Source organism: Mesoplodon mirus (genome assembly GCF_964341445.2).
Source record: "Mesoplodon mirus genome assembly, chromosome: 13".
Lineage (NCBI taxonomy): Eukaryota > Metazoa > Chordata > Mammalia > Artiodactyla > Ziphiidae > Mesoplodon > Mesoplodon mirus.
The window spans coordinates 9,514,097-9,541,826 of record NC_138989.1 but is presented as its reverse complement, the minus strand read 5'-3'; the positions used below and the strand labels follow the sequence as shown (position 1 = coordinate 9,541,826).

Here is a 27,730-nt window from a genome sequence, read left to right as displayed (position 1 = left end):
AGCCTGCGTGTCCGAAGCCTGTGCTCTGCAATGGGAGAGGCCACAACAGTGAGAGGCCCGCGTACCGAAAAAAAAAAAAAAAGAGAGAGAGAATAGGGACAGGACCCACACCTCTGGGAGGGAGCTGTGAAGGAGGAAAAGTTTCCACACATTAGGAAACCCCTTCACTGACGAGGGCAGGGGGTGGGCGGGCGGGAAGCTTCGGAGCCACGGAGGAGAGCGCAGCAACAGGGGTGCGGAGGGCAAAGCGGAGAGATTCCCGCACAGAGGATCGGTGTCCACCAGCACTCACCAGCCCGAGAGGCTTGTCTGCTCACCTGCCGGGGTGGGCGGGGGCTGGGAACTGAGGCTCGGGCTTCGGAGGTCAGACCCCAGGGAGAGGACTGGGGTTGGCTGCGAGAACACAGCCTGAAGGGGGCTAGTGCGCCACAGCTAGCCAGGAGGGAGGAGTTTGGTGAAAACGTCTGGACTTGCCAGAGAAGCAAGAGACCTTTGTTTTGGGGTGCGAGAGGAGAGGGGATTCCTTCCCAGTGTGCCCACAGAAGGCAGAGCACCGCCTAAACAAGTTCCAGAGACAGGCATGAGCCACGGCTATCAGCTCAGACCCCAGAGATGGGCATGAACTGCTAACACTGCTGCCGCTGCCACCAAGAATCCTGTCTGCAAGCACAGGTCACTATCCACACACCCCCGGGAGCCTGTGCAGCCTGCCACTGCCAGGGTCCCGTGATCCAGGGACAACTTCTCAGGGAGAACACACGGCATGCCTCAGGCTGTTGCAACATCACGCCGGTCTCTGCCGCCTCAGGCTCAGCCCACATTCCAATTATGACTACCGTACCCCTCCCTCCTCCCTGCCTGAGTAGGCAAGAGACCCCTCATCAGCTGCTGCTTTAACCCCCTCTTGTCTGGGTGGGTAACAGACTCCTGATGGTGGCCTACAGACAGAGCGGGGGGGCAAAACTAAAGCTGAACTCCAGGAGCTGCGTGAACAAAGAAGAGAAAGGGAAATTTCTCCGTGCAGCCTCAGGAGCAGCTTATTAAATTCCCACAATCAACTTGATAAACCCTGCAACTGAAGAATACCTGAATAGACAACGAATGTTCCCAAAATTGATGCTGTGGACGTTGGGAGCAACTGTAGACTTGGGGTTTGCCTTCTGCATCTAATTTGATTCTGGTTTTATGTTTATCTTAGTTGAGTATTTAGTGCTTATTATCACTGGTGGATTTGTTAATTGGTTTGGTTGCTCTCTTCCTTTATATATATATATACACACACACATATTTTTTTTCTCCTTTTTCTTTTTTTGTGAGTGTGTATGTGTATGCTTCTTTCTGTGATTTTGTATAGGTTTGCTTTTACTATTTGTCTTAAGGTTCCGTCTGTTCTTTTTTTTTTCTTTCTTTCTTCCTTTTCTTCTGAGCAGTGTGGCTGGCAGGGTCTTGGTGCTCCAACCGGCTGTCGGGCCTCAGCCTCCGAGGTGGGAGGGCTGAGTCCAGCACATTGGACCACCAGAAATTCCTGGGCCCACATAATATCAATTGGCGAGGGCTCTCCCAGAGATGTTTGTCTCGGCACTAAGACCCAGCTCCACCCAACGGCCAGCGAGCTCCAGTGCTGGATGTCCCATGCCAAGCAAATAGCAAGACAGGAACACAACCCTACCCATTAGCAGAGAGGCTGCCTAAAGACATACTAAGTTCACAGACTCTCCAAACACACCACCGGACACGACCCTGCCCACCAGAAGGACAAGATGCAGCCCAACCCATCAGAACACAGACATCAGTCCCCTCCACCAGGAAGCCTACACAAGCCACTGAATGAAAAGAATTGAGGACAGTCTTAGAAACTTCTGGGACAACATTAAACACATCAACATTCGAATTATAGGGGTCCCAGAAGAAGGAGAGAAAAGAAATGGTCTGAGAAAATATTTGAAGAGATCATAGTTGAAAACTTCCCTAACATGGGAAAAGAAATAGTCGATCAAGTCCAGGAAGTGCAGAGAGTCCCACACAGGATAAGTCCAAGGAGAAACACACCAAGACATATGAATCAAACTATCAAAAATTAAATTCAAGGAAAAAATATTAAAAGCAGCAAGGGAAAAGCAACACACAAGGGAAACCCCATAAGGTTAACAGCTGATCTTTCAGCAGAAACTCTGCAAGCCAGAAGGGAGTGGCAGGACATATTTAAAGTGATGAAAAGGAAAAACCTACAACCAAGATTACTCTACCCAGCAAGGATCTCATTCAGATTCAACAGAGAAATTAAAACCTTTACAGACAAGCAAAAGTTAAGAGAATTCAGCACCACCAAACCAGCTTTACAACAAATGCTAAAGGAACTCTCTAGGCAGGAAACACAAGAGAAGAAAAAGACCTACAATAACAAACCCAAAACAATTAAGAAAGTGGTAATAGGAACATACATATCGATAATTACCTTAAATGTAAATGGATTAAATGCTCCAACCAAAAGACACAGGCTCGCTGAATGGATACAGAGGCAAGACCCCTAAATATGCTGTCTACAAGAGACCCACTTCAGACCTAGGGACACATACAGACTGAAAGTGAGGGGGTGGAAAAAGATATTCCATGCAAAAGGAAATCAAAAGAAAGCGGGAGTAGCAATTCTCATATCACACAAAATAGACTTTAAAATAAAGGTTATTACAAGAGACAAAGAAGGACACTCCATAATGGTCAAGGGCTCAAACCAAGAAGAATATATAACAATTGTAAATATTTATGCACCCAACATAGGAGCACCTCAATACATAAGGCAAATACTAACAGCCATAAAAGGGGAAATCGACAGTAACACACTCATAGTAGGGGACTTTAACACTCCACTTTCACCAATGGACAGATCATCCAAAATGAAAATAAATAAGGAAACACAAGCTTTAAAAGACACATTAGACCAGATAGACTTAATTGATATTTATAGGACATCCCATCCATAAACAACAGAATACACTTTCTTCTCAAGTGCTCATGGAACATTCTCCAGGATAGATCATATCTTGGGTCATAAATCAAGCCTTGGTAAATTTAAGAAAATTGAAATCGTATCATGTATCTTTTCCGACCACAATGCTATAAGACTAGATATCAATTACAGGAAAAAAACTGTAAAAAATACAAACACATGGAGGCTAAACAATATGCTACTAAAGAACCAAGAGATCACTGAAGGAATCAAAGAGGAAATTAAAAAATACATAGAAACAAATGACAATGAAAACACGAAGATCCAAAACCTATATGATGCAGCAAAAGCAGTTCTAAGAGGGAAGTTTATAGCAATACAATCTTACCTCAAGAAACAAAAAAACCCTCAAATAAACAACCTAAGCTTACACCTGAAGCGATTAGAGAAAGAAGAACCAAAGAAACCCCCAAGTTAGCAGAAGGAAAGAAAGTATAAAGATCAGACCAGAAATAAATGAAAAAGAAATGAAGGAAACAATAGCAAAGATCAATAAAACTAAAAGCTGGTTCTTTGAGAAGATAAACAAAATTGATAAACCATTATCCAGACTCATCAAGAAGAAAAGGGAGAAGACTCAAATCAACAGAATTAGAAATGAAAAAGAAGTAACAACTGACACTGCAGAAATACAAAGGATCATGAGAGACCACTACAAGCAACTATATGCCAATAAAATGGACAACCTGGAAGAAATGGACAAGTTCTTAGAAAAGCACAATCTTCCAAGACTGAACCAGGAAGAAATAGAAAATATGAACAGACCAATCACAGGCACTGAAATTGAAACTGTGATTAAAATCTTCAAACAAACAAAAGTCCAGGACCAGATGGCTTCACAGGTGAATTCTATCAAACATTTAGAGAAGAGCTAACACCTATCCTTCTCAAACTCTTCCAAAATACAGCAGAGGAAGAACCACTCCCAAACTCATTCTACAAGGCTACCATCACCCTGATACCAAAACCAGACAAAGATGCCACAAAAAAAGAAAACTACAGACCAATATCACTGATGAACATAGATGCAAAAATCCTCAACAAAATATTAGCAGACAGAATCCAACAGCATATTAAAAGGATCATACACCATGATCAAGTGGGGATTATCCCAGGGATGCAAGGATTCTTCAATATACAGAAATCATCAATGTGATACACCATATTAACAGACTGAAGGATAAAAGCCATATGATAATCTCAATAGATGCAGAAAAAGCTTTTGACAAAATTCAACAGCCATTTATGATACAAACTCTCCAGAAAGTAGGCACAGAGAGAACCTACCTCAACATAATAAAGGCCATATATGACAAACCCACAGCCAACATCATTCTCAATGGTGAAAAACTGAAACCATTTCCTTTAAGATCGGGAACAAGACAAGGTTGCTGCTATTATTCAACATAGTTTTGGAAGTGTTAGCCACAGCAATCAGAGAAGAAAAAGAAATAAAAGGAATCCAAACTGGAAAAGGAGAAGTAAAACTGTCACTGTTTGCAGATGGCATGATACTATACATAGAGAATCCTAAAGATGCTATCAGAAAACTACTAGAGCTGATCCATGAATTTGGTAAAGTTGCAGGATACAAAATTAATGCACAGAAATCTCTCGCATTCCTATGCACTAACGACGAAAAATCTGAAAGAGAAATTAAGGCAACAATCCCATTTACCACTGCAACAAAAAGAATAAAATAGCTAGGAATAAACCTTCCTTAGGAGACAAAAGACCTGTATGCAGAAAACTGTAAGACACTGATGAAAGAAATTAAAGACGATACAAACAGATGGAGAGATATACCATGTTCTTGGATTGGAAGAATCAACATTGTGAAAATGACTACACTACCCAAAGCAATCTACAGATTCAATGCAATCCCTATCAAGCTACCAATGGCATTTTTCACAGAACTAGAACAAAAAATTTTACAATTTGTATAGAAACACAAAATACCCTGAGTAGCCAAAGCAATATTGAGAAAGAAAAACAGAGCTGGAAGAATCAGGCTCCCTGACTTCAGATTATACTACAAAGCTACAGAAATCAAGACAGTATGGTACTGGTACAAAAATAGAAATATAGATTAATGGAACAGGATAGAAAGCCCAGAGATAAGCCCACGCACATATGGTCACCTTATCTTTGATAAAGGAGGCAAGAATATACAGTGGAGAAAAGACAGCCTCTTCAATAAGTGGTGCTGGGAAAACTGGACAGCTACATGTAAAAGAAGGAAATTAAAACACTCCCTAACACAATACACAAAAATAAACTCAAAATGGATCAAAGACCTAAATGAAAGGCCAGACACTATAAAACTATTAGAAGAAAACACAGGCAGAACACTCTATGACATAAATCACAGCAAGATCCTTTCTGACCCACCTCCTAGAGAAATGGAAATAAAACCAAAAATAAACAAATGGGACCTAATGAAACTTAAAAGCTTTTGCACAGCAATGGAAACCATAAACAAGACAAAAAGACAACCCTCAGAATGGGAGAAAATATTTGCAAACGAAGCTACTGACAAAGGATTAATCTCCAAAATATACAAGCAGCTCATATCAAAAAACAAAGAACCCAATCCAAAAATGGGTGGAAGACCTAAATAGATATTTCTCCAAAGAAGATATACAGATTGCCAACAAACACATGAAAGGATGCTCAACATCACTAATCCTTAGAGAAATGCAAATCAAAACCACAATGAGCTATCACCTTACACTGGTCAGAATGGCCATCATCAAAAAAATCTACAAACAATAAAAGCTGGAGAGGGTGTGGAGAAAAGGGAACCCTCATGCACTCTTGATGGTAATGTAAATTGATACAGCCACTATGGAGAACAGTATGGAGGTTCCTTAAAAAACTACAAATAGAACTACCATATGACCCAGCAATCCCACTACTGGGCATCTACCCTGAGAAAACCATAATTCAAAAAGAGTCATGTACCAAAATGTTCATTGCAGCAGTATTTACAATAGCCAGGACATGGAAGCAACCTAAGTGTCCACTGACAGATGAATGGATAAAGATGTGGCACATATATACAATGTAATATTATTCGGCCATAAAAAGAAATGAAACAAGTTATTTGTAGTGAGGTGGATGGACCTAGAGTCTGTCATACAGAGTGAAGCAAGTCAGAAAGAGAAAAACAAATACCGTAGGCTAACACATATATATGGAATCTAAAAAAAAAAAAGGTTCTGATGAACCTAGGGGCACGACAGGAAAAAATACGCAGACGTAGAGAATGGACTTGAGGACACGGGGAGGGGGAAGGTTAAGCTGGGACGAAGTGAGAGAGTAGCATTGACATATATACACTACCAAATGTAAAATAGATGGCTAGTGGGAAGCAGATGCATAGGACAGGGAGATCAGCTCTGTTCTCTGTAACCACCTAGAGGGGTGGGATGGGGAGGGTGGGAGGGAGACGCGAGAGGGAGGGGATATGGGGATATATGCATACATGTAACGGATTCACTTTGTTATACAGCAGAAACTAACACAACATTGTAAAGCAATTATAGTCCAATAACGATGTTAAAAAAAAAAAAAGTATGTGTGGAGGACTTAGAAGAATGTCTGAGCACACAGCATACACTGAACACACAGGAGGGTTTGGCTGCTGCTGTGGGTTGTTACTAGTAATAGTATTCTCACAGTCTGCAGAGTATCCGAGGAATCTGCTGGTTCATCATCAGCCCTTTCTTAACCCAGTTTTGGGTCTGACTCAACAGGAAAAAGGATGGTGATAACAAGGACCATTTCTTGAGCACCTATTATGTGCCAGGCATAATCTCATGGAGTCCTCCAACGAGAGCCCTATTAGGGAGGGACAAATATTATCCCCATTTTACAGATGGGGGAGATAATGTCATGTGACCTGCTCAAGGTCACACAGCAGGTAAGAGGCAGAGCTGGGGTTGAGCCCAGGCCTCCCTGGCTCCTAGAGCCTGGGTGTCTAAACCAACTGGGCTTGTCTTCGTGACACCAGTTCTGCCTCCTCCTCTTCTGCTAATGGTGTCATGCCCCACTGACCTCTGGAGCCTGATACCCAGGCCTTCCATCCCCATCAGCCACGTGAAGGCCAGGCCCCCCCACTTCCAAACTCTTTCAAACCAGCCCTCTCTTTGTCACTCCTCTGCCTCAGGCCAGGACATCATTACTGCTACATGTCTCAAGTGCTCCAAATCCTGACTTCTGAGTCAACCCCCTCCCACCTTACTTACCTCCAAAGGGGTCTTTCTAGAAAAGCCTTCTGGTCATGCTGTTTCATAATCAAAAAAGACTCCTGGGCACCTCGTCTACCCACAAGACGAAGTGCAGACTTAACTTGCCATTCAAGGCCCCCTTGTCCTGCCCAAGTGTTTCCTAGCCTCTTCCTCTCCCCCGCCTCCCTACATATCATAGCTTCAGATATGTGGCACTGCTCACCAAACAGCCACTGGGGTACTCATTTTAAGCCTTCTGTGTGCTATGCATTGAGCTAAGCACTCCAGACATGACCATCTCATTTAATCCTCACAATTAGCCTGATCACTAGGTACCACTTTATTGATGAGGAAACAAGCTCAGAAAGAGGAGAAGTGACTTGCCTAAGATCACCCAGCCAGTGGTCAGACTGGGACACAAACCCAGATTTGCCTGACAACAAGGTAGCTTGTGCTCTTACCACCATACCTTGTTCTCTGTGTTCCATCCTGCCCAAGTCTTCCTAACCTGAGCTGGGACTCTTCACCTCCTCTTGGAAGTCTTCCCTGATTGCTTGCCTACAAAGTAATCACTTTCTCTTTGGCACATCTGGGACATGTTGCTCCAACTTTACATTTGCTTTTTTTCTTAGTTTTTCTTAGTGGGTGTGGGCTCCTAATGGGTGGCTTGGCCTCCTTGTTGGACAGAGCTCATTTCTTCCCTTAGTCAGGCCAGCACAAAGAAGTACACAGAGTAGGAGCTTTATAACACCTGTCAAATTGTTAAAATTCTTCCTTGCCCTTGTTTTGCTGCTCCTTGACTTGACAGGCCCCTTGAAATTCATTTCTTGCTCTTTTGTCCAAAATGTACTAACGCTACTGTTTTCCAGAGTCCATCCTATTCCCCAATAGCTAATGAGGTCGTTACTTCATCCATCAGGGAGTCCACAGTGCAGCAGACAGGGTTATGTGCTCTCTTAGCCCTGTTTTTTTTTTTTTTTCTTTTTGCCCTCTTGGGCACACACATTAGACTATATCTCCAGCCTCCCTTGAAATTGGACATAGCCTTATAAGTGAGTTCTGATCAAGGAAATGTGGGTGGAAACAATGTGGCCACTTCCAGGTCTGTCCCTTGAGAACCTTCCCCATGTACTGACTAAATGAAAGGGACTCTGGGATACAGTGAAGGCAGAGCCAGAAGACAGAAGATGCCTGGACCCCTGAATGGTTACGTGGAGCAGAGCTCCCTTGCCTCATTAACCAGCACTAGACTGTGATGTGAATGAGAAATTCTCACTATGTTAGATGTTGTTGCTACAGGAATGAGCCACTATGACTCATGCAGACACACTGCGTTCAAATCCCAGCTCTACTTCTGTTATGTGATCTTGGTGTCTCAACCTCTCTGAATTTGTTTCTCCTTAGGATTCTCTAGAATATCCCACATCCCCGATGTCAGATAACCAGCCCTGAGTGTGGTACCCAGTAGGTGCTCAAGAAATGGAAACCCCCCCCCGCCATTAGGGCAAGGCCTCTGCTTAGTACTGGGACACAGGATTTGGTTGATCTTAATCTTCACTGGTCTCCACTAATATTTGGCTTTATGTATTTTAATTAAGTGTTATTATTTTGTGCTTGTGCTGAGAATTATTTTATTAGAGGGCAGTTTATAAACCTTGTGGAGGAAATAAATAAGAGACTTTTGTCTGTCACACTGTGGGCTCCAAGGCCAGGAGGGAGGTGGATGGAGAGAATTTAGGAGGTGGCCTTTGAGGGTGGGGAAGCAATGGGGGCCAGTGTGCCAGGGTAAACCTGACTCAAAGTGATACTGTGCTTGGCAGGGTAGAGGGGACGGGTGGGTAGAGGTCTGGGCACAGGTGAGGGCCTACTGACTGGCCAACTCTCCCAGGCTTTCAGCCCTGCAATTCTCACTTCCATCCTCCCTCAGGGCATCTGCACAGGCTGTTCAGTTTACCTGGCATGCTATTCCTGATAATTATATATTTACTTGCTGTGCAAGAGTCTGAATTACATCTGTCTTCCCCCAGAAGGTCAGCTCTGGAAGGGAATGGACTTTGTCTTATTTGCTCCTGTGCCTAGAACAGTGCCTGGCACCCAGAAGGTGCTCTGTATATACTGGCTGAGTGAACAAATGAATAAATGAATGAATAATAAAAGATTCAATCTCTCCCACTCCCTGTACACCTAAGTGCAGGACCGAGCAGGCTTTTTCTGTAAAGGGCCAGATAATAAATATTTCTGTCTTTGCAGGTCATACAGGTTCTGTTGCAACTACTCAACTCTGTGCTCTCTGCTGTGGTGGGAAAGCAACCACGGACAATATATGAATGAATGCGCATGGCTGTGTTCCAATAAAATTTTATAAAGATAGGCTTTGGCCCAAGGGCCATAGTTTGCAGACCCCTGTCCTAAAGCCTGCTTTTGTACCTCTGTTCTCACTTGTACTTCTGGTGGTGTGCTGGGGCTGACCTGTAGCAGCTTGCAAAAGCTCACTGTTAAATTTTCAGGAGTTTTGCAAGCTGGTTGTTAAACATGGCCATAATTAAAATTTTACATCATATAAACCTACAATTATAATACATAAATTCTACAACATGGATGAATTTTGAGGACACTCTGCTGAGTGAAATAAGCCAGTCACAAAAAGACAAATACTGGACCATTCCACTTATATGGAGTACCTGGAGTAGTCAAATTCACAGAGACAGAAAGTAGAATTGTGGTTGCCAGGGGTGGGGAATGGGGAGTTATTGTTTAATGGGAACAGAGTTTCAATTTGGGAAGATGAAAAAAGTTCTGGAGATGGACGGTGGCGATGGCTGCACAGCAATGTGAAGGTATTTAATGCCGCTGAACTCTACAGTTAAAGATGGTTAAGGTGGTAAATGTTGTGTGTATTTTACCAAAAAAATTGAAAGAAAGAGGAAAATACATATTCAATACTCATCAATTCCTAATTATTTGGTGATATATTACTACTCCCGGTGCTTTGAGGTTATGCATAGCTCCTGTGTCTGTGTGGTGGAAATGCTATATAAGATGCTACTGCACATCTCTTCTCAGTTCCAGGCTGGCAGCTTGAAATTGGCCCTGGAAGCAGTATTTATACTATGGAAGTCAGGGCTCCCCAGATAGCCAGCTGCTCACCATTTACCAGCACACCACTGGTTATTTCCATGCGTCTGTCTCCTCCACTAGATGGTGAGCTTCTAGGGCAAGAGCGTCTCAAACATCAGAATCACCAGCAGAAGCTTTTAACATCCTCATGCCTGAGGCTCACGCCAGACCAAGAATGCCAGCCACTCTGTGGTGGCACCCGGATTTCGGTATTTTTTAAAGCCCTCAGGGCAGTGAGGGCTCTCAGGTTGAGCGTCTCAAACTTCAATGCGTACACGAATCACAAATCACCAAATTACCGGGGGATTTTTTTTTTTTTTTTTTTTTTTTGCGGGCCTCTCACTGTTGTGGCCTCTCCCATTGCGGAGCACAGGCTCCGGACGCGCAGGCTCAGCGGCATGGCTCACGGGCCCAGCCGCTCCGCGGCATGTGGGATCCTCCCGGACCGGGGCACGAACCCGTGTCCCCTGCATCGGCAGGCAGACTCCCAACCACTGCGCCACCAGGGAAGCCTGGATTTTTTTTTTTTAATTGAAGTATAGTTGACTTACCAGGGGACCTTATTAAACTGCAAATTCTGATTCAGGAGATCTGGGAGGTGGGGTGGGGGGGGCCAATGAGACTACATTTCTACCAAGATTCCAGGTGATGTGGATGCTGCTGGCCCATGGACCATTCACTGAATAACAAAGGGTTAGAGAAAGGATGCTTCCTTTCAGCTGGGTGACCATGTGGGCTTTCCATGACCATCGCCAGGGATAAACAAGGTGGGTGTTACAACAACCCATTTTATAGAACAGGAAGGAGACTGAGGCCGGAGGTAAAGCGACCTGCCTAAGGTAACACAGCTAGGGAGTGGTGGTAGGGCTTGGATCTGGTTTTCCGAGACCCCAAATCCACTGCCTTTGTCTTCCTTCACCAGCTGCTTGATTGGAGCCACTCTGGGTAAGGGGATTACATGGATCTGAAACAACATAGGGCCCTTCCATCTCCTGGCTGTGTGACCCCAGGTGAGTTTCTCACCGTCTCTGGGTCTTATTCCTGGCACTCAGGAAACAGGGAGGGTATGACTGTGATACTGGATGCCTGAGGGCCTCTTGAGGGGTCTGCCTCATAGAGGATGCCATGACCAGGAAGGTTCTTTCTCCAGTGCCTAAACTTGGGGATGGCACTTCAGGGCCCCCCTTCTCCCTGGGCAACAACCCCAGTGGGTCAAGCAGTCCAGCCCTCTGCCTCAGAGCCAGGACAAAGGAAGATAAGACTGGGGTCCTCCTGGGTGCAACTGCATTTGGCCTCAGCAGCATTTAGCACATCCATTATTAGTTAATGCAGTGTGGGATGATTTCAAAACCATAATCATTGTGATAATCAAGACGATCATAGCCTCTGACTCTGATCTCAGCTTTCTTTACATCAGGCATTGTTTTAAGCCTTTACACCTATTACCTCATTTGCTCCTCACTCTCACACTATGAAGTAGGGGATGTTAGGAGTCCCATTTTACGGATGAAGAAATCAAGGCAGAGAGAGAGAAACATAATTTGCCCCAGGTCACACAATTAGTAAGCAGCAGAGCAGGGATGTGCTCCTAACCACTGCACTATATTGTCCTTCAAATAATTTACGTGCGGGGCTTCCCTGGTGGCGCAGTGGTTGAGAGTCTGCCTGCTAATGCAGGGGACACGGGTTCGAGCCCTGGGCTGGGAGGATCCCACATGCTGCAGAGCAGCTAGGCCCGTGAGCCACAACGACTGAGCCTGCGCGTCTGGAGCCTGTGCTCCGCAACAAGAGAGGCCGCGATAGTGAGAGGCCCGCGCACTGTGATGAAGAGTGGCCCCCGCTTGCCACAACTAGAGAAAGCCCTAGCACAGAAACGAAGACCCAACACAGCAAAAATAAATAAATTAATTAATTAAAAAAAAAACACACATTAAAAAAATAATAATAATAATAATTTACATGCATGATGCAAACAGGCATGTCTCTCACTGTGTTCTGAGCGCCCCTGGGACAGGGGCCCTGTCTGTCTTGTTCCCTGTTGTACCCCCAGGGCCCCACACAGGGTGTGCACAAGAAACAGTTTCTGAATGAGGGAATGGGTGGGCTGGTTGAATCTCTGCCATCCCACATCCTGGCCACGTGAAACTCAATCATAACCGTGACTTTCATTGGCACCGAGGGGTATGTGCCCAGCTGTCTCTCTCATTAAGGCCGTGAGTGCCATGAGGACAGCAACGGTATCTGGAGCTGCTCACTGCCACATCCCTGGAGCCTGGTACTCACCCTGGTATACAGCAGGTGCCAAATAAATGCTGCTGAGCGTGAAGGCCTCAGTGGAACTGGAAGGGAAGCAGGATTCTAGGGTTGCTGGATGGAGGGGAAGGGGCAACAACACTAAATCATGATGCAACGATCCCATTTCTGGGAGGTTTATGTCGCATTGAGCTCTTTACCTGCGTGAATCCTCCTAGCCTCCCTGCGTGGTAGGGACTGTTACCATTCCCAGTTTACAGCCAGGGAAACCAAGGTTCACCGAGAATGCTGGCAAAGGACGGAGCTGGGATTGGAACCCAGGTCTGTGTGGATCTAGGCTCATGTCAGTTCTACTTCACATCACGGGAGCCGGATGAATAATCTGTGTTCACCCTGTTACCCTCAGTGCTTAGCATGGTTCTTGGCACACAGTGGTGCTCAACCTTGTCTTGAGCACAAGTCAACAGTGTTCACCACTTAGCCCCAGCACCTAGTACCATGCCTGGCACGCAGCAGGTGCTCAAGAAACATCTACTGAATGGATGCATGAGTGACTGCACGAATGGCCACTCATCCCACACCAGTGTCGTGCTGGCTGTTGCAGTATCGTCTGCTTTGATCGCCACTACCCCCAGGCAGACACGAGTGTTGAGAGAAACTCGGCTGACAGCGCTGTGAGATGGATGCGCGCCCGGCGGCCTCATCTCCCCACCGACTGGCCCCGCACGGCCTTCCATAATGCAGTCCATTAAAAGGCTTGTAAATTTTCATACACGAAAGCCTACCACGGCATCAGCACAGACTAATTGTTGTTAAATGTGTGGGAATGTTACCGCCATGCTGCCGGAGCGATCACTCTTCCCAGCTCAGCCCGGCCCATGCCTCTGCAGGCAGAAAGCTTACAACACTTGCACGAGGCCAAAAAGCAATTCGTGTCAAAAAGATCAATAATATAAAAATAAAGCATGAGAATTCTAGTTAAAGGGAACGTCATATAAATATGTGGTTCACGTCCATGATCCCAAGATTAAACAAATCAATCAATATCGTTCTTTAGATGATGTTATTTCTAATGAGAAGTACCCGGAACAACTGCAAATAACTGCTTAACTGGGGGGAAAAAGCATTAATAATTTACTTTATAAGGTATATGATACCAAATGAAAGAGGATTGCTGCTGGTTCTTAATTTGGTTGTAATATGGCGTGACAGGTTCAGTGATGCTTTGGTGGGTTCTTAATATTAAATTCAGAAGGATGTTCGGGTTTTACCCCTAGCTGGGCAGGGCAAAGCCAGAGGAGCCAGACTGGGTTATGGGAGCCAAGGAGACCTGCATCACCAAAGTTATTATGTCATCAGAGGAGGCTGTGGGGAGTGTATGTGCAGGTGTGCGAGCAGGGAACAGTAAGGGTGGACAGAAGTCTTTCTTACTGCATCTTGCAAGTGACACCCTGTTTACTGAGCTCTTGTTATGTGCCAAGTCCTGGGCTGGTTATGCAGACCTGGGTTTGAATCCCAGCTCTCTGCAGGGGCTGCGCTTCCCTGGTGGATTCTGCCTGGATAGCTCAGCAAAAACATCTAAAAGGCACAGATCTGGCTGAACAGAGGTCCTTCCCAACCATAACCACCTGCAAGTGTCCAATTCAGGCCCTCAATCTAGAATCTATATTCTCAGCTCCTTCTGTACCCCCCAGGCTCCTTGAGGAGTTCTGTTCAGCCCTCGAAGCTGAGATCTGTATCTTTCACCCTCTGCTCTGCTGATGAGGAGCTGTGTGAGCTTAGGCAAGCAGCTTAACCTCTCTGAAACCCAATTTCTCACCTGTAAGAGGGGACAACACCAGTGGTGCCTCCCTTGCCATGCTGCTGAGAGGTGGTGATGTATGACAGGCATTGCTAAATGCTCGATAAATTTTGCTGGCTGGTGTCCCAGCCTGAGTTACCACCCACACCATGTGCTGGGTGCTAAGCCTCACTTACCTCACCTGAGAATGGGTGAGAGCAGAGGCTTCCTCACTGGGCTCGTGGGAGGAATAAATGTGATGAGGCAAGTTTCAGCTCATCAGCTAGGAGTGCTGACTAATCTTCAAAGAGCACTCACTATGTGCTAGGTTTTGTTCTTGGGGCTTTTCAAGTATCAACTCATTTAACCCTCTCATCGACCTTATGAGGTGGGTACTATTATTATCTCCATTTAAAAGCCAAGGAAGCTGAGGCCCAGAGAGGTTAAGTGACTTGCCCAGGATCACACAGTTGGGAAGTGGATAGGCTAAGATGCAAGCTCATGCCAATCTGGATCCAAGCCCATGCTTGTTCCCACTGCTTATCTTTCCTGGTGGGTCCTGCTGGTCAGCGAGGCCATTTCTCCCTGGCCTTGTAGGCTGGTCAGGACTGCACGTGTCTAACGTCTGTTGTGGCCCCAAGGGGGTCCCACTTACAAAGAGATGGTCATGACAGTGCTGGGAGTGACAGAGAAAGGGTCATCTGGGGAGTAAGAGAATTATGACATCAAAGACAGCTGGAAGAGCAAGCAATGTTAAAAGGCAAAAAGAAAAATAAAAGATCGGCTCAAAGGGAAGGGCAAGAGTCCTGCGGGCAGATGCGGAACAGGAGGGGAGCATAGGGACCAAATTAGGACACGGTATGCAGAGCTGGGCGGGGGCTCAGGGCAGGGAGGGCCAAGCCCGTCTCAGGTGATCTGAGCTGTGAGGATGCCCCCCATGCCCTTCTCAGGCAGCTCAGCTTCAGGAATGGAGACTATAAACCCCCAGGGATCTTGTCCTGGGTTAGAACCCCCTTCCCCACCCACGACTGCCTGTGAGGGAGAAGCAGGGAGTCCTCAGTGTCTGGGGCTGGGACAGATGGTGGGGGAAGCCGATGATGACTTCAGGTTCTGGGTACTCAGTAAATGTTTGTTGAGTGAATAAATGACTTCATGGACTCAACTGATGATCTGATCTATCTCCTGGAAAATGGCATCTTAGTCCCGTCTCTAAGCTCCTAAAAGGTGGTCACACCACACGAGCTCCCCTCTGATCCTAAGAGGACAGGGAGAGAACATTCTCAGGCCCGAACCAAACACACCCACCACAATGAGAATAACTCACTGGCCACTCAACAGAGAATCTCACTGAAACTTTTGCAATCCGATGAGCTGTCCCTATTTACAGATGAGGAAACAGTGGCTCAGAGACATGAAGTCACTTGCCAAAGTCACATAAGCAGTGTTAGGGTGGGACACAGACCCTGGATGTCTGACCGCCACACTCTCCCGCCTCCCCTAGGGGTCAGAGGACACTTCAGCCTCCTTGGTTCCCAAACTGCTCTGTTTCAATCAGGCCCAGATAAATGTGTCTGTTCCAACTCAACGGAAAGGGTTTTCCATCATGCAGGCCATATCCCCTTCAAGGTGGAAGAGGAAGGAAGCAGGGAAAAAAAATTTCCCAGCAGTGGCCTTGCCATCTTCTGGCTGGGCCACTGCACACGCTCCTTAGAAAAGTTTCACCTCTGATTTAGCATAAGAAAACTTTTAATTTAGATGTTTTCGTCTCTCTCTCCAAGTAAAAATAAGTTTAAAATAATGACTGTAATAAATGAAGGTAATTAATTGTAGTTTGTTCCTTTACTGTCTAGTCAGCTTAATTTTACCTTTTCAACTAATAATGAGAAAATAATTTTTGTGCTCGGAGGGTTAATGATATGTAACTGCGAGAACTGCTAATTGCATGTTGCAATCCATCCATCAACAACCCCATCTGTGCGACTTGATTATGTTTGCTAAATTATTGCTTTGAATTATCTTTCATAAAGCAACTTTTGTAATTAGCAGGGCTTTCGTCTTGCTCTTTTCTCTGCGCGCAAGGATATTCAAACTTTGGCCATTTCAAGCTGTCTCCATTAAGCCACCTTCTCTGGCTGTCTTTGTTTCCCTGAGCAGGGGGAATCAAGACTGTCCTTTAAGCAATCAAGGCGGAGAGGAAAAGCTTCCTTGATTCACAGCAGGGCAAATTCACTTCCTCTCCGCCCCCCTCCCACCAGCATGAAAAAAAAAGAAAGAAAGAAAGAAAGAAAGAAACAGAAAAAGAAAAAAAGACCCTCACACATACACAGTATGAAAAGATAAAAGGATGCTCGTATGCTGTATTCACCAGGGCTGGTGGAGTGAAATTAAGGAATGAACTTGAACATGTTATATTTCAGCAAGAGGCCCACACTGGGGAAGAAGGAATGACAGGCACGATATTCAGCCTTGGCGTTTTATGGGTTAGTTTATATGACTCTGGAAGGTGTTTGCCTCAGGGAATATTCCTGGGAGGTGATTAATGCCCACTTGGGAATCCTCAGCTCTGAGCCCAGAGCCTGGTGGATGGCGAGAGGGAAGCGGCATAAAGGATGAACCCTCATTAAAAAAATTAAAATGAAAATCAAATTTGGATTATAAACGGCCTATGTGTGTGCAGTTTGTTCTGGACGAAGGAGATGCTTTTTATTAACACCTTTCTTTGCTGGCGTTTCTCCCCTGAGGCACTGGGAGGGACATGGCGGCCGCAATGGATTAGTCAATAGATCATGAAGAAAGCAGGGGTTTCGGGAATAAAACTCCAGACAAATGTGGTCTTTTTGGTACATTAAAGGGACGATGGAAAACCCTCTTAAAAAAATTAACGAAGCTCCTTGAAGATCCCCAGCTATTAAAATGGTGTGTATTCAACATGTCACATGGGTTTGGAAATGAAAATTCAGCTTTGCCTATTTTGGCCCCACTAAGACTCTCTCTCCTGCACTTACTGAGCACCAACTGTGTGCCAGACACCATGCCGACTGCCTCCACCCTGTTTAGCTCTTAGGATCCTTTCTGTTAGCCTCACTTACGAGAGGAGGAAAGCTGCAGCTCCAAGAGGTGGAGGAACTTCTCCCAGGTCACTCAGCTAGTATAAGCAGCAGGGCTGAAATTCAAGCCAGGCCCATATGAGTCTGATTCACATGTGTTTTCCACCATGCTGCACTTGGGTCTTCCCTGGATCACTGCCGAAATCTAATGTTTAACTCTTTCTCCTATTGGAAAGATGGCATAAGTCATGCCTGCTTCCTATAGGGACAGAAAACCCCGTTCTTTTGGATAAAAATCCTTGAACACCTAGTTAGGAAAGACGCAGATTCCAACCTAGGCATAGTGGAGGCCAAATAAACCTGTGTTGAAGGTGACTGATCATAGGAATAATAAAATAATAAAACTTCTAATACGCAAAGTAATGTCCTAAGCACTCCATGAGTACTGACTTTGTTCTTCCTCAATCACAACCCTATGAAGTAGGTATAATTATTATCCAGTTTTATAGAGTAAGACACAGAGGCACAGAGAGGTCAAGTAGCAGCTCTCCATGTACCGGGAATTACATTAAAATCTTTCTTTTCATTATATTTCAGTTAATCCTCAAAACAACTTGAAAAGATCTGCAGTGCCTTTATTCCACTTTAACATATAGAGAAACTGAGGGTCTAAGTAGCTAAGAGAAGCTCTGCCACACCAACCCAAGCAAGGGAATGGCTGAGAAAGTGACGTTCTACACAAGACACTCACTGCCTGTCTTTGGGCTGGACAGAGGGATCAGCTGCCTGAGAGGGCTTGTGGGCTGAGTATTTCTCAGGGGACCATGAGCTGGCAGATGGGGGCCTTTTTTAAAAACATAAAGCCATGACGACACATGCCCAACATTATTGGTCTTCTTTCTGGTTCTTTTCTACCCCCTTCCAGCTCAGGCACCTTACAACCAAATGAATCAATACCGGATGGCCCTATAAATAAATAAGCGCATCAGTCAACTCAGTAATAAAATGAAAGGATGAAAAATATGGAAATCAGCGACATTTGTGTAAATCCAGTTATTGTTTACTTTAATAATGCCTTATGCGCTTACGCAGTTCCAAAGAGACAGATTTAAAGTAATGTGGCACTTGGCAGACGACAGACTTAAAATGCATCTCCACTGGCGAGCTCTGAGAAGGGCCTATCCTTCCAGGGTCCTGCCTGAATACAGGGGAAGACGGAGAAGAGCCCCCTGAAGACAGAACATTGGAGAAATGGCTCTCCCTTCCACTCTCCTGACTCAGTGTAATTCCATTCTTTTCCTAGCCTACCTCCTGCACCAACCAGACAAGTGGACATTCTCAGAATCCTGGTCACAAAGTCAAGCAAAGTGGAGAAACAGGGGAGGTTCAGCTCCATCCCAGGGCACCGGGAAGGCAAGAGAAATAACTGGCTGAGGACAGCTCAGCTGCTGCCAAAGGAACTAGGGCCCGATGGGTTGGCAGGAAAGGATGTGAAAAGTGTAGATTTTATATCCTCAGAGGATGGGTGGTAGAGAGGATTTCAGAGCAGGCAGAAATCCCATCAAACAGAACAGAGAACCCATTCTTATCATGATACCATGGCTGATCAGGAGGGCATGGGGCAGTTTGCAATGGGGGTAGAGAAGTTTCTCTGCTGCTGGCATCCTCTGGCAACTCCAGGTGGGATAGGAGAGGGGACTGGGAAGTATTTTTGTGACATGCCACAGGCCTTGGGTCTTACCTCAGCTTGGAAGCTTTTTAATACAGGAGCCACCATCTCTCTGATTTCCTGTAAAAGAGATCAGCGAAGAGTTCACCGTGGTGCCAAGTGGGATACCCCCATGGCCCCTGTTTGCAGCTCATTGTTGTCCCCCAAATCAGTATCTCCCAAGCGTGTCCCGTGGGACCTGCACTCCATGAGATTTCATAAGGGTTCCTCATATACACACCTACAGACAGACACAAACACACACCAAGGTGCCAAGCCAGATCCAACTAGGACACATCAAGCACAACATCAAGTTTCTTCCCTGCAGGACTTTTTGGAGCCTTTTATATAATGCACAATGGGAATTTCTGGAAGAGGGAGAGAGAGGAAGTAGCATTTCCCAAATGGATTTGATCATGGAATGCTCTTTTATGCAAAGTACCTTGCGGGACTGGTGGTCCATCATGGGACATTTTTTGGAGCAAGGACTGGAAAGGCTCCACACCCAGGGCCATGCCACCAAAGCTCGTACATGAAAACCTCTGTCCTTTAGGTTGCTTGGGAGATGTCTCCCTAGGGTGTCATTTCTGCTTCCCCCCCAGCTGCCCCCTCCAGCAAAGACTGCATTTGGCATTTTAGCAACACCACCCTGCATGGTCGCTCCTTCCTCACCAGAAGGTGGGGTTTCTGGGGGCTTGGTGGGGTCACCTGTCATGGCACCCAGCTCAGAAGAAGGGTTCTGTAAATGTTTGATCAACTCTATGCCATTGGGCTGTCTTCAGAAGGCAGCCTCCTCTTTCTGGACCCTAATTTCATGCCTTTCTCAAGTGACCTTGAGGTTCCCAGCCCCAAGGGCATCCCTGGTGGACTCCCATGAGTTCTTTCCAGCGTGCAAGAGGGATTAGAACCGAGGGTACCAAGATCCCAACCATAAATTCTCCAGTTTCCCCTGAGACCCACTGGTGACTCCCCTAACCACTGGCTTCTATGGCCCACAAGAGACCCCCTTGGGAGGAGGAGCTGAGGGGAGCTGGAGAGAATGGAGAGGGAGGGGGTAGCAGACAGAAACAGTAAAGGAAGAGATGAGCTGAAGAATACATATATCAGGTGAAGAATAAAATCCCTTAACTATGAAATAGGATTGCGTTGCTTCTGGCCCTGGAAAAAATCCTTCTTCTGGGTCCTGGCTATGCTTTCCTCACTGATTTGTGGCCCCCAGGGCTTCTCAGAGCCACTGATATACTGACGTATGCAGGGGATCTTCAGGAGGAACGTAAGGAGTGCGTGTGAACCTAGTGGATTTATTTGATCATAAGAAACCGTGAGTGCACGGGCCGAGCGCAGAAAACGAAACTTAAGAAAACCTAGATTGTGGGCTGTAAACTCAAATGCCCACAGAGGCTGGAGGAAGTGGACAGGAAGGAGACGGGCTGTCCCGTGACAAATCTCAGGGGAGCACAGCATCTTGGTAATGTGAGTGGCAGCTGCTCGGCTGTTTCTGATGACTGCCACTTGGGCATGGAGCATCCACGTGGCCAGATCTACCAAACAGTCTCAAAAGCTATTGGAAATCCAAGCTTTGGGGTGAAATCAGAGATGCTAAACATCGACAACTTACTGTAAAATTTGAAAGACCTTTACAGACCAAATAAAACACATCAACAGGAAACCTCTGGTCTGGGTTCAGGAAATGTCGGTGTTGGAAGGGGCTCAAAAACCATCTCCAGTCCCCTGAATTTACAGAAAGGGACACAGAGGCCCCGAGGGGGGGCTGCCTTGTTCAAGGTCCCAAAGCAGGTGTGTGGCACAGTTGGGATTTCAGTGCAGGTCAGCAGAATCCCCAAACAGGCGCTGTTCACAACCCCACACTCAAATGAATTTAGGGGATTCAGATCTGAGACCCATGGTGGGGTGGGTGGGATTCTGGGCCAATGCCAGCCATTTCGAGAAGCCCACTGCCCTGTCTGCTTAACCCCTGGGGGAAACTGAGCAAAGGCATCAGCAGGAGGTGAGCTGGGCACCAGCCAGATGATGTTCTTAAATAAAGTCTTGGCATGACTCTCCCCCATCAGGAGAGGCTAGTTCCAAAAATGAGAATTTTCAGAGGCGCGACTATAATAGGAATGGAAACTTATTCCTTCTAATTACATAATTGCATAATTATGCAGTATTAAAATTATGTAAGCCGAACTCAGAGGCTTAAAACCTGGCCTGGATTTCCCTCATCACCTGGGGGAAGGAGGACAAAATGGTGGGCTGTGAAGATCTGTGGCCGTTTCATCTCTGCTTCCCAGAGATTGGAGAGTCAGAGGCAAAGCTTCTGGTTCTCTCCTTCTGGGCAGAAAAACTGGTTTAAAGACCATGCTGTTCTCTGTTCTAAGAGGGAAGGGAAGGATGCTCAGAATCTCCCTATGCCTTCTTAGCTCCCAGTCAAACCCAGGACTTAACTTGGCCTTTCTAAAGCCATAACATGGGAGACACGCTCAGATCTGAGATTCCCGCCCCTTCTACAAGCGCACTCTCTCTCAGCTCTCAAACCTGATTGCTCCCAGACTTGCTCCATGGACAAGTTCTAACTAGATCCTACTTCCCACTCTTGCCTTGAAGAACCAAAGATATTTATGACTGGTGTGAGGAGGACTTCAGAGCTAAGAGACTGACCCTTCTGCACTTATGTGGCCTGATTCCTGGGTGGGCTTGCTTCTTCTCCACCTTTCCATGGCCTCCATCAGTAAGATGGCAACAGGACCCCTAGGTGATTCCAACAGGCAGAGTGGAATCAACATGTCCAGGTCTGATACCTCTGGAATGGCAGACCCTGTCTGGCGCTCCTCCAAGATCCAGGCCACCTGAGCAGCCTGGGACAGAGAGCTCAACCCTCTGCTGACCACAGAGAAGCACAGCAGGCTTTGGGAATGGGTGGGGTATCTGTTTCCTGTAATGGCTCTGATGTGTCACATCCCTGCCAACATTATATGGAGTCAGAAGGTTTTCTTTTTCCTATAATATGTGTTTATTTCCATCACTAAAAAAAAAAATTTGAGAAGCAACAGGGGGCCTGACAGAGGAGGAAAAAAATTCACACATTCACCCTTGTGAAGAAAGAAACATGTCCGTTCTCATCTCTTCCCCTGGGGGACTCTTACATTGCAGGGGCTGGCCATTACCTGGACCACCCTCATGGCAGCTGCGAAAGACAACGCTGGTGGCTGGAGTTGCAAAGGAGGAGGTGAAGGGGGGAGAATGAGGCACATTTATGGGCAGGCGGGGGAGACAGTTTCAGACATGGAGATCAAGGGAAGGACCAGAGAGGGTGAGACAGTCTACAGCCATCATCTCCCGGACGCCAATGGGAAAGCAGAATAAAATCAGGAACTCTAGACAAATTGTCTTTGCCGTCAAGGCCAAGCATTTGACTTAGACATTAATGTGAGGGGAAAATGGATGTTGTATAGAGCCCTCAAAAACAATGACCTCCATGGAGAAGCGTCCTGCTCTTATTCTAGACAGCACCAGTGAGCACCGCTATACTGAGAAACACGGAAAGGTTGAGGGTTGTATTTTTTCTTCGTGGCTAATTAGCTTCTTTTCTTGTTAGTCACTTATGTCTATAGTTTTCAAAATACAGTTTGAACAGAGAAAAATCTGCATTCCTACTGAGTTAATTCTATAATAGCAACTATACTGTACCTCAGGTACATTTTTCTTAAATTCCCGGCGGAGTTCAATTAAATGTTTATGAGAATGTTCACTCTCCTCCTGCCGTGCAGACAGCTCGGAAGCGACGGAATTAAGCTCCTTCTGGAACAATAAAAAAAAAAAAAAAAAAAGAAAAAAAAAAGAGAGAGAGGGAGAGAGAAAAGAAAAAGATTTTTTTCCTCCTTTTCCTTTTTAATCATCGTACAAAACAGCATTCCAAACAAGTTTCCTTAACTTACAAAAAAGCTGAGAAAAGACAGGATATTGACTCCTGGCACAAATGAATAATTTACGAAACTGGGGATGCAACCGAAAAAGATCCAGGACAGCTTTTTTTGCTTGTCAGAAGTCAGGCCAGATCAATAATCTCCCATAAAGTTGGGTGGAGTTGTTTTTTTTCATTTCTCCCCTACGCCTCTGCCCCACCTCTTAAATTTCCAAGGGAGTGATGGCATAAGCTTGTCAGTAACTGTAGAAAACATCTCCAAACGGTGTCAAAATAGTAAAGTGCGGCATATTGTATGGGCATATTATAGTGTAAGAAAGTGCTGTCGACAGCTTTCATATATCAGAGGTGGGAACTGTTCCAACTATGACTTACACTTAAGGGTTCATAAATACGCCTTTTAAGATATAGATGGCTTTTTAATTTCTGTAGATTTTGGAAAAATGAAGGTGCCAATAAGAAGCAAGATGACCTTTTGTGTATCCTGCAGTAAATTATCTAAGGTTCACTTCAAGTATAAGAAATATTTCATTGAAGACTCCTGGATTCAGAAGAAAAGGATTGGAAGCAGCCTTGCCTGCTTATGTGCAATGAAGGTTTCAGACCAGGTTTTTACAGGATGAACCAAGGAAGGAAAAAAAGAGAGTGAGAGATGGAAGTGGGGGACGCTCCAGCTCACACATGACAGACAATGTCTGCTGGTTGTACATGTATATTTGATCACCCCTCTTGCAGCTTTCTTCACTTTAACAGTGGCGGTTTCACGAGAGGAGAATAATTCACCATGAGTTGTCATGGATTTCATTTGCATAATTCAAGAAATGCTCTGTTTATGTGGTCTGCTGCTTTCTTGCACCATCCCGAGATGGGCTTTTTTCTGGACGATAACTAGAGGAGCATTTCTGTATATATCACCCGATTATATCTGCAGCAATCAAGCCCCATAATTTCCTAAATCCGGTGATGCAATAAATTTCTGCAATCAGATTTATTAAAAACACACAAGCAGATGCAAGAGTGTATTTCTAGGGTGAACCCTTTAATCTAACATATGTATGATGAGGCCCGGCACCGTGTTGAAAGACCTCATTTGTCATCGCTAATACGTATTCATCTTGCACACACAATGAAACACTTTTACTATTAGATAATGAAATAAAAGTACTATTAACCCGCTGCAAATCCTTTTCCCTCTAAGAGACGAAATGCATGGTAATCGTCTTATATCATGTCTGAGAGTCGGTAAATCTGCTCAATAGCAGTTCACCATAGCACCATAAACCTTGCACCCATCGAAGGCTGGAGCGCATACCCCAAACCCAGGATAAGTGTCTCTGCCTATGGAGCCTTTGGGAGAATCGGGGAAGGAATTTCTATTTCTTGAGAAATGTCTAACCTCTTTGGAGAATCATAAGACTAGAAGGGAGGAAAATCGAGGCAAGAAAGTAGCCATTAAAATAGAGAGGCAAGAGACTTGGAAATGTGGTGCTCTCCAAGGTGCTGATATCAATTCTATGCCACAGCACTGGGTGTACCAACTCCAAGGTGCAGGGGCTTCCAGTCCAAACGTCCCATTGAATTTTTGAGCCAGGTAAGGAACAAGGTGTCATGGGAGAGAAGAGAGAGAAACAGAAACAATTTCTGACAGTCTGCCAAGGTGACAGAGAAAATAAGGAGACTTCTGGTTTATCATCATTTAAAAATAATTGTAGTTTCCAATAAAGAAACCACAATTGACCATGACCAAAATATCGAGTAACTAGGGAGATCTGTGTTAGCAGCAATGGGACTGACCAAAGGCAGACAAAAACCAACTATGTGGGGCAGCCAGGTGGACAGACCCTCACTTGGCAGGAGAGGAGTAACTGGAGTGTCATTGTCAATTTGAGTTGTGGCAGAGTGCTCACAGTTTTTCTTAGTTTTTCTCATCCGTCTTGAAGATAAAGAGGGGATTTTTACATGGCTACAGGACAAACAGAACTGGGACTTGGGTTAACATCACACGGTTTTGAATGATCATATATCTGACACAATGTTCTTATCTCTGGGATACTGCCTCTCCCAGCATCCCAGCAACCTGGTGGGGGCTGAACTTTGACTCCTTATTTAAAACATCAAACCCAAGTTCCAAAAGGAAATCTCAGAGCAGGTTAAGTCCAACTGTCTGATGTGCTGTACCAGACAACGATGCCATGCGACTGCACTGGCTCCCTCCACCCTAACCTCCCAGGCTGCTGGTGGGCTGCTGCATCCACACTGTAGACAGAGCACAGGCGAGACCAGATGGGGAACATCAGCAGGCTTCCAACCCCAGCCCCACAGAAGCCCAGCTCTTGGTGTCTTTCCTGTTCATCCCTAGAGAAGCAGACGATGGACATCATGACTGATGTCCGTGTTCTTCTCACCTTTGCCTTACATCTATGCTCATCCTTCAACTCCGAATTCTTGCCACATTTCTATGGTTAGTACACTAACAACATCAACAACAGTAATAGTAAATAACCATAACTACCATTTATTGTGCTTACATGTACCAGGCACCATGCTAAGCTCCTCATATACATCATCTCATGTGACGAGCACATTAATATGTTTGTAAGGTAATTCAAGCAGGGGCTAAGAAACAAATTACAGTCCCAATAATTCAGCTGTGAATTATCTCCTTGGTGGATTATAAAGGCAAAATTGTAATGCCCTGCTCTTCACCGAGTTCCTGCTCTACTTCCCCACTAGCTGGGGGATGTTCAGGGAGCTTGTTTTAAATGTTATAAATGTGTAAAGCATCAAGCACAGTACTAAGTGTTCAAGAAATGTTGGCTGATACTAATTTAGATAAGCTGAGAGCTCAAAGAACACCGCACTAGATCAGTGATTCTAAGAGTTCTGGATTTCACAGGTCAGTAAAAATCTCACACCCCCACCCCCCAATAAAAGGATGACAGAGTACTGACAAGTTTTACTCTATCAGGCAAAGACATTAAAAACCACTCCCTCTCACCCTAAAAGATAGGCTATTTGAACATTAACAGAGCAAGACAGCCAATGACAGAATTGACATGTCTTTTAAAATAAACACATTTAAAATAAAAAAGCTCACAGCACTGTATTTATTTTGAAGGAATATAAAAAACTCTCATAAACATAAACCAGCACCAGTCTGAAGCTGAGTTTTAGAAATAAGTGTCTGAACCCCCATGCACATACACAGCTAGCAGGGCCTCTTTGATGATCAAGCAGAACTTGGGATCCTCTCCCACCTGGCCCCCAGCCCCCAGCCCTAGGGGAGCCATGAATAACGCAGCCCCAGACTTTGGGCCAGGCCCAGGCAGGGAGAAGACTCATCTGATTAACTGGCCATCAGCAGCAGACAGACAGCCCGGAGCCCAGCACAGACCATTCAAATAATGATCATCATAAACAGCCCATTTGCAACTAAAAAAGAAATAATTTTAATGAGCTTGAAGCAGATGATAGATGCAGCTGAGGCTCGGGCCAGCGTGCAGAGAGAAAGGAAGCTGGGACTGAGCTGCAGCCAGGGCTAGGAGCAGCAGGAAGAGGCTGGGGCAGGGAAGAAGGGCTCTTCTGATGGGACCTACAGCCCCACTGCTTGCCCACGGGAAATGCCCACTGCCCGGGGAGTGGCCCTAGCTCTGAGAGTGTCTGCCATCAGCTTGCTGGGCAACCTTGGAACTTCCAAGGCACTCACAGTCTCAGAACATATGAGCCAGAAGGAACTTTCAAGGTTGTCCAGTCCATCACTGTCCGAACTTCAACCATTCATACTACCCCTCTGCATGCACTTTGCCATACTGATATTCCACATGAATTACTATTTCCATGATATTTATCTTCAGACTGACTCTTCTTTCTTTTTGTATAATTTTAAGTTCAATTTTTTTTTTCTCTCTCTTTTTTTTTTTTTTGCGGTACGCGGGCCTCTCACTGTTGTGGCCTCTCCCGTTGCGGAGCACAGGCTCCGGACGCGCAGGCTCAGCGGCCATGGCTCACGGGCCCAGCCGCTCTGCGGCATGTGGGATCTTCCCGGACCAGGGCACGAACCTGTGTCCCCTGCATCGGCAGGCGGACTCTCAACCACTGCGCCACCAGGGAAGCACTTAAGTTCAATTTTAAGCTCAAAGTTTTACACCCTTATAACCATTGCCCAGGTAGATACACAGAATATTCATACTCCTAGCACCTTGGAAGTTTCCATTGTGCCCTCTCCTAGTTAGTACCCCCTTAAAGGTAACTATCATTCTGACCCTAGCATCTAGATAAATTTTGCCTGTTCTTGACCTTTACATAACAACCCCTTCTCTTTTTAACCTAAATAAGTACATTGGAAAAGGAAATTCTTTTTATCACTAGAGGACACTATGCCATAAACAGAAGGTAGTCTTTAAAATAAAAGTACAATGAAAACAAAGCATTGCTGTTTGTCTTTGTTATAAAAGGAGACTGGCAAGTGCTGGAGAGGTGTTAAAGGTAGAGACTTTCTTCCTGTTCCAATGAGAAGGAATGAATGACCACTGAGAAGGGATAACTGAGCCTCCTGACACAGGTCAATCCCTTCTAATGTCAGGTCTACTTACAGTCATCTCACGTCCTAACAGTGGGGGTATGTATGTCCCATACTTTAGCTAACACTAACTGAATCTGAG

At 45.4% G+C, this 27,730-nt stretch overlaps 1 protein-coding gene across 5 annotated transcripts in view; it reads right to left on the bottom strand.

Moving 5' to 3' along the window:
• CUX2 (cut like homeobox 2) overlaps nucleotides 1-27,730 on the bottom strand; it is a gene marked incomplete at its 3' end in the record, with an annotated part of 263,117 nt that overhangs the window by 83,792 nt on the left and 151,595 nt on the right. For all 5 annotated transcript variants that reach the window (XM_082641208.1, XM_082641209.1, XM_082641210.1 and 2 more), the window contains exons 2-3: nucleotides 22,835-22,945; nucleotides 19,178-19,225 (exon numbers count right to left, since the gene is read on the bottom strand). In XM_082641208.1, coding sequence (XP_082497334.1) covers nucleotides 19,178-19,225; nucleotides 22,835-22,945 — 159 coding nt within the window. The remainder of the gene's footprint in view (nucleotides 1-19,177; nucleotides 19,226-22,834; nucleotides 22,946-27,730) is intronic.